The sequence below is a fragment of the Neovison vison genome, chromosome 7 (genome assembly GCF_020171115.1).
Source record: "Neovison vison isolate M4711 chromosome 7, ASM_NN_V1, whole genome shotgun sequence".
NCBI lineage: Eukaryota > Metazoa > Chordata > Mammalia > Carnivora > Mustelidae > Neogale > Neogale vison.
Genome location: NC_058097.1, coordinates 130963627 through 130976670, shown reverse-complemented (window position 1 = coordinate 130976670; position 13044 = coordinate 130963627). Strand labels below are relative to the sequence as shown.

Sequence of the window (13044 nt, the reverse complement as noted above, 5' to 3'; positions counted from 1 at the left end):
GGGGATCCCTGCTCAGTGGGCAGCCTGCTTCTCCCTCTCCTCCCCATTCCTGCTCTCTATCTCTGTCAAATAAATAAAACCTTAAAAAAAAAAAAAAGGTACAATTAAAAAAAAGACAAGAAGTATGCAGGGAGAAATAAACCAGGAAGAGGGTGAGGAATACCAACGAGAAGTCACATCTGAATAGAATGATCATGCAAGGTCTTACTGAGAAGGCAATTTATGAGCAAGGGTAATCAATCTTGCGTAACTAGGAAAGAATATTTTAATCAAAGGAAAAATTGTGCATAAGGGCACTAAGGGAGGGGTGCCTGTGTGGCTCAGCCAATTAAATTTCCGACTCTTGATTTCGGCTCAGGTCATGATCTCAGGGTGGTGAGATCGAGCCCCACATTGGGCTCCGTGTTCAGCTTGGAGCCTGCTTGAGATTCTTTCCTTCACCTTCTGCCTCACGATGCCCTAAATAAATGAGCAAAATCTTTTTTAAAAAAGGCACTGGGGCAGAATGCATGGTATATTTAAGAAATAGCAAGGAGATTGCTGTGGCTATGAAGGTTAAGAAAGTAACAGAAAGCCAGACTGAATGGGGTCTTGTAAAAAAAAAACAAAACCTATAAGGAATTTTTTTAAAGGCAGGAGTTGATCTGAAATATGTTAGCATCACTGACAGCTGAATTGAGGACAGAATGGGGGGTGGAAGAGGGGCACAGTCAGAAAAAGGGAGAGGAGTTTGGAAGCTATCAGAATAATCTAAATGAGGGGCGCCTGGGTGGCTCAGTGGGTTAAAGCCACTGCCTTCGGCTCAGGTCATGATCCCAGGGTCCTTGGATCGAGCCCCACATTGGGCTCTCTGCTCGGCAGGGAGCCTGCTTCTCCCCCCACCCTGCCTGCTTCTCTGCCTACTTATGATCTCTTTCTCTGTCAAATAAATTTTTTTAAGAATCTTAAGAATAATCTAAGTGAGAAATGGCAATGTGACGGACCACTGGTAGTGATGAAGACATGAGTAGTCAGATTCTGTATATATTCTGAGTAATGCCAAAAGGACTTCTAGTCAGGATACAGGTGGCATAAAGACTATCTACACAGAGAGCAAGGCTGAAAATCAGCAATTCAGACTGGGAATATTACTGGTTTGAGGCATCTATTAAACATCCAAGTAGAAACGTCTAGCAGGCCGCTGACTGCAGAAATCTTGAGCTGAGAAGACATCTGGACTAGGACTTTTGAAAATCACCACCAAACAGACAGAATTTAAGTCCAGGCAGCTGGATGAGATTACAAAGGGAATATGGAGCTGAAGAAAGGCTCCAAGGACTGAATTCTGGGGACTCCCGATTTCAGAGGCAGGAGAGATGTGAGAAAACAAGAGAAACTGAGAATATGCACCGTGAAGAGAAAGAAAAGCAGAAGAGTGTGTGGTTCTAAAGCCAAAGAAAGAAACATTCCAAGAAGAGTTCAAGGGAGATTTAAGATGAACTGATAGTAGATTTAGCAATGGAGGTCACTGGTGACTTCGATGTGAGCAGCTTCACTGGAATGATGGGTCAAAACCCGGATGATGGGTGTAAGGGAAAAGGGAGAGAGAAAAATCAGAGCAGCAAGTAACAGAACTCTGAAGCAATTCTGCTGTAAAAGACAAAGAAAATGAATAGTAGATAAAGGGAAATGGGAGTAAAGAGGGCTTCTTTGTTGTCTAAGGAGAAATGACAGTATGTTTGTTATGATTTGGTAGAGGGGATAAAAATTATTTTAAAAAGTGGTATAGTATGTTAATTGTGCCCTAGGCAATAAATAGCATACCGAAAGTGCTAAGTCACCCACAGAAAGGAGTCAGAGTGAAAACACCAAGTAGGTACCATGTGCTGGTAGTGTCCTGGGACTTTACACGTGTTCTTTGGATCCTCACAACAATCTTGAAGGAGTTTTTTATTATTATCATCCCCATTTTATAGATGAGGAAACAGAGGTAGAGAGGCTAAAACGCTCACTGATAATTACATGGGTAGTAAGAGTTTTGATTTTGGACACAGGAAATTTGGTCCAGAGTCCATGCTCTTAGCTACATCCCCCATCCCTCCCGGACCCGCTCAGGAGTCGTGATAGCTCTCCAGGTAGGCATGCTCAAGTTACTTGTTTTTGTGTTTGTCTGTGGGTTTTTTGGTTTGGTTTTGTTTTTTAAGAATTTTAGGTTCACAAAAAAACTGAGGAGGTACTGAGATTTCCCATACAGCCCCCCAGTGCCACACATACATAGATTCCCCTATTATCAACCTCCCTCCACCAGAACTGGCATATTTGTTATAACTGATGAACCTACACTGCCACATCATCATAACCATCCAAAGTCCAACGTATGTTGTTGTTGCTTTAAGATTTTATTTTTAAGTAATCTCTACACCTAGCATGGGGTTCAAACTTACAACCCCAAGATCAAGGCCAGCCAACCTCCCCCAAAATCTAGTTTATATTCTGGTTCACTCTTGGTGTGCTATGAGTCTGGAAAAAGAATGACCTGTATCCACATAAATTAGAGTATCTTACGGAGCAGTTTCACTGCCCTGAAACTCCTCTGCGCACCTACTCATCCCCTCCCTTGCTCCTCACTCAACCCTGTGACCTCTGATATTCTTCTTGTCTCTACAGTTTGGCTTGTTTTTTCAGAACGTCATACAGTTGAAATCCTGTAGTTTGTAAGACTGTATACTTGAAGATGTTGTATGGTTGAAATCATACAATCCTCTGCAGACTGGCTTTTTCCACTTAGTAAAATGCATTTAAGCTTCCTCCGTGACTCCACAGATTGACAGTTCCTTTCTTCTTGGCCTAAATAATGTTCCCTTGTCTGGGTGTTTCACAATTTACTTACCCAATCACATACTGAAGGACATCTTGGTTGCTTTCAAGTTTTAGCAATTATGAATAAAGCTGCTATATACACCTGTGTGCAGGTTTTTATGTGAATATAAGCTTTCAACATCTTTGGGGAGATACCAAGGAGCACAACTGCTGGATCATATGGTCAGAGTATATTAAGTTGTTTAGGAAGCTGCCAAACTGTCCGTACCATTCTGCATTTCCACCAGCAATGATGAGTGTTCCTGCTGTCCACAGCCTCACCAGCATTTGGTGGTGTCGGTGTTCTAGATTTTGGCCATTCTAATAGGTTCACAGTCGTATATTCCACTGTTAATCTGCTGATGAGATATGATATAGAGCATGTTTTCATATGCTTACTTGCCATTTGTACATCTTTGGTGAGATGTCTGTTGAGGTGTTTAGAATGTTTTTACATCAGGTTGCTGTTTTCTTATTGCTGAATTTCGTTTTGTTTTGTTTTAAGAGTTTTTTTTTATTTGAGAGAGATAAAGGAAGGAGGAGGAGAGGGAGAAGGACACACCAACTGTGCACTGAGCGTGGAGCCTGACACAGGGTTTAAGTGGAAACCAAGCGTTGGACACAAACCAACAGAGCCACCCAAATGCCTCTTATTGCTGAGTTTTAAGAGTTCTTTGTATTTTTTGGGTAATGGTCCTTTACCAGATGTGTCTTTTACAAATATTTTTCCTTCAAGTCTGTTGCTTGTCTTCTCATTCTTCTGACATTGTCTTCCACCGAGCAGTTTCTCATTTTGATAAATTCCAGCTTATCAATTCCTTCTTTGGCAAACCATACCTTTGGTGTTGCATCTAAAAAGTCACTGCCACGTAAGGTCATCTAGATTTTCTCCTATGTTATCCCCTAGGAGTTCCATAGTTTTATATTTACATTTGAGTGGGATGTCATATTTTATATCTGTATTTAGTGGAGAAATGCATCCCTGCCAAAAATTTATGAACCCCATATACCCAGCATACTTGGCATGGAATATTATTAGTTGCACAACAACATCTCGCGGCTTTAAGAGAACCACGTTGACTAATTAAAAGCACTAAAATCAAAGTCAAAGGGAATAAGTTTTAAAAATAATGTTCATTCTGCTTAGAGGGAATCCAGAGGATACAGAAAATGATCCCCTATACTCTCATTACCTGAATATAACCAATGAAAATGTTTGGAATATTTTCTTTCATTCTTCACACATACACACATACTTGCATGTAAAATAAAAATCACTGGAATCACAGCATATAGTTTTAAATCTATGTTTCTTCAAAAGTGTAATTTTTAATGGCTGCATAGCATCTAGTATGTATGTACCCACATTTACTTCACCAAAAATTTTCAAGTTTTCCCACCGCAGACCACACTTAGATAAATACTGCATACACAAATTTCTACCTCACTGTTGTCTTGGGAAAGGGCTGAGTTAAACAACAAATCTTAAGCCTTTTGATATGCCCTGACAAACTGCCTTTCAATGCAGCAGCTCAAATTTGATACTCCCACCAGCAGCATACTAAATACTTTTCTCCAACTGCTGTCACTCTGACAAATAAAAAGTACATCTCAGTTCCTTTGAATATCATTTTCACATGCTTATTACTTTTATTTCTTTTGTGAACCACTTATTCATGTCTTTGTTCATTGTTTCTACTGAAATGTTTACTACTTCTCTTAACATTTACAAAGGTACTTTAATATTGTGACTATCAACCTTTCTTCTGCCCACATACAAGTATTTTTCCCATGATAATACATTTTGTTTTTTGATAATGTGACATGCAAGCATTTACAATTTCTGTGCAGTTAAAGAAAGTTAAAGTTAAAGAGCTTCTCCTCTTATCTTTCCACTGCTTTTATGCTCAGACATGAATCTGAATTTCTAGATGAAATACCAAATCTCAAACAAAACTTACTAAAAAATTGAAAAGAACAGAAGTTTTCATCCTGAACCTGTAAAGTTTATTTTAAAGCATTTTCATGATCTTCAGGAGAAGACACTATCTATGGAGAACAAACCTAACATTTAATGGATTTCAACCATGATTCTGTTCTAGACCTTTCCCACTTTAATCCTCATTTCACAAGCTCAGTTTTATAGATGAGGAAATGAAACAAATCAAAGAGGCTAAATGGTGGTTTAATAGAAAGAAAAGTCAGGGTTACTCTTAATAAGAGAGTGTCTAATTAGATTTCTCCACCCCAAATTGTTACCTCTTCATCGATTTTATCTTCTAGGGCATCAATATGACGCTCTTTAAGAAATCGTTGTGTTTTTTCCAACTGGTATTTCACTAATTCCTCTATGGCATCTTTTTCTTCCTTGTCCACAAATTCCTGTACTGCTTCACCCATTCCCCTTTCTGTTAGAAGTGAGAGCTGCACATTCTGTAAAAGAGGTACAAATCAATGGATGCAGAAATCAGTATCTATTCCTTATCAAATAATTCTATACAAGCTAGGAAAATTAGAGTATAATGTTACCAGGGGAAAAAGATAAAGAAGTTATCTAGCTGCTGAAAGGAAAACAAATCAAAAAACAAAACAATGGACAATAAGTAAGCCTACTAATAAATCTTATGGGCCAGAAAAAGCCAAGTACAAATAAGAAACGAGAGTAGTGTTTAATGAGACAGGTGGGAAAGCAGAGGCCTGAGTGGTTGGGATGGAGAGTCCTGAAATGGTAGCTGATGATTAAGAGATTAGCTCAGTCAATGTAATGGGAGGAGTAACAGCCCCTTAAAAACATCCACATCCTAATGTCTGGGCTGTGAATATGTCACACAGCAAAGGAAAACTATGGTTGGTAACAGATGGAATTAAGGTTGCTAATCAGCTGGCTGTACAATCAGCAGATTACCAGGGACAAGGCAGGCGGACCCAGCATAATCACAAGCATCCTTAAAAGTGGAAGAGGGAGGCTGAAGGAGGAAGTTAGAGGGAGATCTGACTGGGGGAAAATGGCCAGAGAAATGTAACACTGCACTCTTTGGAGGTGGAAGGAGGAGGCTGTCGGCCAAGAAACATGGACACCTCTAGAAACTAGAAAAGACAGGTAGTGGATTTGTCCCTCGAGTCTCCAGAAAGGAACACAACCCTGCTGAAACTTGGATTTTAGGCCAGTGAGACTGGCGTCAAATTTCCGACCTACAGAACTGTAAGATAACAAATGTGCTTTATTTTCAATAATTACGTTTGTGGAAATTTGTTTCAGCAGCAACAGGCAATTAATAGAAACAGATCTTAAAGGTGCATAAACTCATGACAATGCAAGTAGCTTCACCACCCTGTGCTGTCTTTAGTTCTGAAATTACATCTAGATGCAAGAGAAATAAATCCTGGATTCAGAAACATGCAGCAGAGATAAAAAGAAAGAGCAAAACAAACAACAACAAAAATAATAGCCAAAATAATACCATACTTAAGCACTGATTCTTCTTGATGAAGAGTAACCAGAAGTGAATGTAATTCATTGGTTTCCCACTTAGTTCATGGACACATTGTGAAGATCCCTTTTGCTGCAAGTATCCATTATACATATCCCAAATTAAAGTCGGTTATCCTCAGAGAGCCATTCTTCAACATGTAGGCTGTAATAAAGAAATTACCTTCTCTGCAGTCTGAAAATACTGTCTGACAAGGTCTTCTACTCTTAGGGTTGTTCCTTCTGAAGGTTTTGTATTGAGATTCCCAAAGTTGATCTCTTCTCCTAGAAAAAAAAATTCCGTGGAGAAACAGCAGCTTCTGGGACAGCATGAAAGTGCCCAAATTCATGGCAAGTTTGGCTCAGTACAGGAGTTAAGGCCAGACTTGGTTAAGGATCAGCTTGCTCAACATGGTAAATTTTGAGGCAAAAACATGGCATCACTGCCAGCAGCTGCAGTCTTCCTCAAAATGTGTATTTCTCTACTATCTGCAAGTCTTATGTCTCCTATAGCTATTCTCAAAGGGTGATCTTTAGACTTGATATCCGAGACCATTTCAGGGGATGTCCAGAACCAAAACTCTGTTTGTAATGACACCAAGATGCTATTTACCTGTTCCACTATGTTGCCATTTGCCCTCATGATAAAAAATACAATTGTGGGTTCCTTATTGCAAGTCAAGGCAGTGGCCTGGAATCATACAACACTGACCACCACATCCACACGGCTCCAAGCAAAACAAAGAAAGCCAGTTTCACTTAAGAATGTCCTTAATGAGGGCGCCTGGGTGGCTCAGTGGGTTAAGCCGCTGCCTTCAGCTTGGGTCATGATCTCAGGGTCCTGGGATCGAGTCCCGCATCGGGCTCTCTGCTCAGCGGGGAGCCTGCTTCCCTCTCTCTCTCTGCCTGCCTCTCCATTTACTTGTGATTTCTCTCTGTCAAATAAATGAATAAAAAATCTTAAAAAAAAAAAAAGAATGTCCTTAATGAAACTGCAGAAATTATTCATTTAATTAAATCTCAGCCCTTAAATATGTTCCTTTTTAATATTCTGTGAGACAAATGGGATGTCTGCTTACAGCACTTTTGCTGCATTCCTAAGCAGGAGAGCTGCCTTAAAAATAGGTAAAGAATAAAAAGAGTACTGGTAGGAAGCCAAGAAGCAGAGGGTCCAGGACTTACTCTGCTGATAGCCTTTGTCAGGAAAACAAATAATACCATCTAGCAGATGTTGGTCATGAAAACACAAATAGTGAAAAAAGGACAGGATCCCTGCTGGTAAGGGCATGTTATGAAAATAAAGGTGGGAAATGCTCCGAGAGGTAAAAACCAAGAAACACACGAAGAAGAAATACCCTGGTTCTTCTCAGAGAAGACTGAAAATAATGTGCATGTATCAGATGCAGCTATCATTTGAATTAAAACTGCAGAATAAATAAGATTCACTAAGCAACACAGGGAAAAGAAAAAAGTACTTGAGGCAGAGGGAAAAATATGTGGCCTGGAGGGTAAAGAGGCACTACGTCAGTGTGCTTCTTGCAAAGTGCCTGAAGGCTAGTGAGCAGAAATCTTTTTCAAATCTCAAGATGGTTAACAAAAAAAACAAACAAACCTCACAGACAGTAGAATTAACAAAGCTTCCTAAGTATGATCACTACATTTTACGATGCTGGACACTATGTTTAGACTATTTACACATATCGTATCATCTAATCCTCACCATGACTCTATGAGGCAGGCTCAGTCATTATCCTGATTTCACAGACAAGATCAAACATCAGAGAGCTTATGTAATTTGTACAATATCACAAAGGTACTTGAGAAGTAGAGCTGGCTGAAGTAACAAAAAATGCTTTCAATGAAACATGTGAAAGGGTTGTTGTTTCTGTTTAGCAATTTATGTTTAAACCAAAAAGGAACAATTAGAATAAAACTATGTATGAAATTAAAGTAACAATGTCCTAGTTCTATAATCTGTATTATGATGAACGCTCCACCCATAAAATCTCAAGGTACTGATAAGGATGGACAATTAAAGTAAACCACTATGAGCAAATAACTAGATGAAACCCATAGCATAAGAAAATAGTTATCTGATAAGGATTTTTTCCTAAAACAGTATTTTATGAGTTCCATTTAAGTATCTGAATGAATGTTTCAGGTTGTTTAACATGCAAATAATCTGGTCACAACTTGACACTGAAAATTGAAGCTTATTAATAAAAAAACCTAAACAGCTTTACCTATAAAACAAGGGCCATATTTTTCTATAAAAATTCTCTGACTCGATAGCTTTAAGAAGATTATATTTCTTACCAAAAAAAGCACTATTTCACTGGATGGCCTATTTTTATAAATGCATTTAAAATAAGGGCAATTCAGGGGGAGGAGTCAAGATGGCGGAGAAGTAGCAGGCTGAGACTACTTCAGCTAGCAGGAGATCAGCTAGAGAGCTTATCTAAAGATTGCAAACACCTGCAAATCCATCGGCAGATCGAAGAGAAGAAGAACAGCAATTCTAGAAACAGAAAAACAACCACTTTCTGAAAGGTAGGACTGGCGGAGAAGTGAATCCAAAGCGACGGGAAGATAGACCTGGGGGGAGGGGCCGGCTCCCGGCAAGCGGCGGAGCAACGGAGCACAAAATCAGGGCTTTTAAAAGTCTGTTCCGCTGAGGGACATCGCTCCAGAGGCTAAACCGGGTCGAAGCCCACGCGGGGTCGGCGTGGCCTCAGGTCTCGCAGGGTCACAGAAGGATCGGGGGTGTCTGAGTGTTGCAGAGCTTGCGGGTATTGGAACGGGAAAGCCGGCTGCAGAGATAGAGCCAACAGTAAGCTCACAGCTCGGTGTTGCCTTGAACTGGTCACAGGCTCGGATCATTCAGCCCGGCCCCTGGTAAGGGCGGTGCAATACCGCCTGGGGCAAAGACACTTGAGAATCACTACAACAGGCCCCTCCCCCAGAAGATCAACAAGAAATCCAGGCAAGACCAAGCTCACCTACCAAGGAGTGCAGTTTCAATACCAAGGAGAGCAGCAGAATTCCAGAGGAGGAGAAAACAAACCACGGAACTCATGGCTTTCTCCCTGTGATTTTTTAGTCTTACAGTTAATTTAATTTTTTTTTCATTTTTTTTCTCTTCTTCTGCTAAAATTTTTTTAAACTTTTACCCTTTTCTTTTTTAACGTTTTTTAACTAGTTTATCTAATATATATATATTCTTTTTTATACTTTTCTTTATTCGTTTTCTTTTTTTTTAATTCTTTTTTTTATTTTTGAACCTCTTTTTATCCCCAAATCAGAAGAGATCCCAATCTCTTCAATCTCTTTTTTTAATTCTTTTTTTAATTCTTGATTGAATTTTTAATTCAATCTCTTTTTTTTAATTCTTTTTTTTTCTTTCTTTCTTTTTGAACCTCTTTTTATCCACAAATCAGAAGAGATCCCAATCAGAGGAGATCCCAATCAGAGGAGATCCCTCACCCAATCTGAGGGGGGAGAAATCCCCCCTCACGATTTGGGATCTCTTCTGATTTGGTTAAAGCATATTTTCCTGGAATTGTTGCCACCCTTTTAGTATTTCACTTCCTCCTTCATATACTCTTAGCTGGACAGAATGACAAGGCGGAAAAATTCACAACAAAAAAAAGAACAAGAGGCAGTACCGAAGGCTAGGGACCTAATCAATACAGACATTGGTAATGTGTCAGATCTAGAGTTCAAAATGACAATTCTCAAGGTTCTAGCCGGGCTTGAAAAAGGCATGGAAGATATTAGAGAAACCCTCTCCAGAGATATAAAAACCCTTTCTGGAGAAATAAAAGAACTAAAATCTAACCAAGTTGAAATCAAAAAAGCTATTAATGAGGTGCAATCAAAAATGGAGGCTCTCACTGCTAGGATAAATGAGGCAGAAGAAAGAATTAGCGATATAGAAGACCAAATGACAGAGAATAAAGAAGCTGAGCAAAAGAGGGACAACCAGCTACTGGACCATGAGGGGAGAATTCGAGAGATAAGTGACACCATAAGACGAAACAACATTAGAATAATTGGGATTCCAGAAGAAGAAGAAAGAGAGAGGGGAGCAGAAGGTATACTGGAGAGAATTATGGGGGAGAATTTCCCCAATATGGCAAAGGGAACAAGCATCAAAATTCAGGAGGTTCAGAGAACGCCCCTCAAAATCAATAAGAATAGGCCCACACCCCGTCACCTAATAGTAAAATTTATAAGCCTTAGTGACAAAGAGAAAATCCTGAAAGCAGCCCGGGAAAAGAAGTCTGTAACATACAATGGTAAAAGTATTAGATTGGCAGCTGACTTATCCACAGAGACCTGGCAGGCCAGAAAGAGCTGGCATGATATTTTCAGAGCACTAAACGAGAAAAACATGCAGCCAAGAATACTATATCCAGCTAGGCTATCATTGAAAATAGAAGTAGAGATTAAAAGCTTCCAGGACAAACAAAAACTGAAACAATTTGCAAACACCAAACCAGCTCTACAGGAAATACTGAAAGGGGTCCTCTAAGCAAAGAGAGAGCCTACAAGTGGTAGATCAGAAAGGAACAGAGACAATATACAGTAACAGTCACCTTACAGGCAGTACAATGGCACTAAAATCATATCTCTCAATAGTTACCCTGAATGTTAATGGGCTAAATGCCCCAATCAAAAGACACAGGATATCAGAATGGATAAAAAACCAAAACCCATCTATATGTTGCCTCCAAGAAACTCATTTTAAGCCCGAAGACACCTCCAGATTTAAAACTGAGGGGGTGGAAAAGAATTTACCATGCTAATGGACATCAGAAAAAAGCAGGAGTGGCAATCCTTATATCAGATCAATTAGATTTTAAGCCAAAGACTATAATAAGAGATGAGGAAGGATACTATGTCATACTCAAAGGGTCTGTCCAAGAAGAAGATCTAACAATTTTAAATATCTATGCCCCCAATGTAGGAGCAGCCAACTATATAAACCAATTAATAACAAAATCAAAGAAACACATCAACAATAATACAATAATAGTAGGGGACTTTAACACTCCCCTCACTGAAATGGACAGATCATCCAAGCAAAAGATCAACAGGGAAATAAAGGCCTTAAATGATACACTGGATGAGATGGACATCACAGATATATTCAGAACATTTCATCCCAAAGCAACAGAATACACATTCTTCTCTAGTGCACATGGAACATTCTCCAGAATAGATCACATCCTCGGTCCTAAATCAGGACTCAACCGGTATCAAAAGATTGGGATCATTCCCTGCATATTTTCAGACCACAATGCTCTGAAGCTAGAACTCAACCACAAGAGGAAGTTTGGAAAGAACCCAAAAACATGGAGACTAAACAGCATCCTTCTAAAGAATGAATGGGTCAACCAGGAAATTAAAGAAGAATTGAAAAAAATCATGGAAACAAATGATAATGAAAATACAATGGTTCAAAATCTGTGGGACACAACAAAGGCAGTCCTGAGAGGAAAATATATAGCGGTACAAGCTTTTCTCAAGAAACAAGAAAGGTCTCAGGTACACAACTTAACCCTACACCTAAAGGAGCTGGAGAAAGAACAAGAAAGAAACCCTAAGCCCAGCAGGAGAAGAGAAATCATAAAGATCAGAGCAGAAATCAATGAAATAGAAACCAAAAAAACAATAGAACAAATCAACGAAACTAGGAGCTGGTTCTTTGAAAGAATGAATAAAATTGATAAACCCCTGGCCAGACTTATCAAAAAGAAAAGAAAAAGGACCCAAATAAATAAAATCATGAATGAGAGAGGAGAAATCACAACTAACACCAAAGAAATACAAACTATTATAAGAACATACTATGAGCATCTACGCCAACAAATTTGACAATCTGGAAGAAATGGATGCATTCCTAGAAACATATAAACTACCAAAATTGAACCAGGAAGAAATAGAAAGCCTGAACAGACCCATAACAAGTAAGGAGATTGAAACAGTCATCAAAAATCTCCAAACAAACAAAAGCCCAGGGCCAGACGGCTTCCCAGGGGAATTCTACCAAACATTTAAAGAAGAACTAATTCCTATTCTCCTGAAACTGTTCCAAAAAATAGAAATGGAAGGAAAACTTCCAAACTCATTTTATGAGGCCAGCATCACCTTGATCCCAAAACCAGACAAGGATCCCATCAAAAAAGAGAGCTATAGACCAATATCCTTGATGAACACAGATGCAAAAATTCTCACCAAAATACTAGCCAATAGGATTCAACAGTACATTAAAAGGATTATTCACCACAACCAAGTGGGATTTATCCCAGGGCTGCAAGGTTGGTTCAACATCCACAAATCAGTCAATGTGATACAACACATCAATAAAAGAAAGAACAAGAACCATATGATACTCTCAATAGATGCTGAAAAAGCATTTGACAAAGTACAGCATCCCTTCCTGATCAAAACTCTTCAAAGTGTAGGGATAGAGGGCACATACCTCAATATCATCAAAGCCATCTATGAAAAACCCACCGCAAATATCATTCTCAATGGAGAAAAACTGAAAGCTTTTCCACTAAGGAACACGGCAGGGATGTCCATTATCACCACTGCTATTCAACATAGTACTAGAAGTCCAAGCCTCAGCAATCAGACAACAAAAGGAAATTAAAGGCATCCATATCGGCAAAGAAGAAGTCAAATTATCATTCTTCGCAGATGATATGATACTCTATGTGGAAAACCCA

The 13044-nt window shown here is 39.2% G+C and overlaps 1 protein-coding gene across 3 annotated transcripts in view; it reads right to left on the bottom strand.

The window, feature by feature from the left end:
* Nucleotides 1-13044, bottom strand: part of MRE11 (MRE11 homolog, double strand break repair nuclease) — an 82428-nt gene that overhangs the window by 34127 nt on the left and 35257 nt on the right. For all 3 annotated transcript variants that reach the window (XM_044258295.1, XM_044258297.1, XM_044258296.1), the window contains exons 12-13: nucleotides 6492-6592; nucleotides 5098-5271 (exon numbers count right to left, since the gene is read on the bottom strand). In XM_044258295.1, the coding sequence (XP_044114230.1) occupies nucleotides 5098-5271; nucleotides 6492-6592 (275 nt within the window). The remainder of the gene's footprint in view (nucleotides 1-5097; nucleotides 5272-6491; nucleotides 6593-13044) is intronic.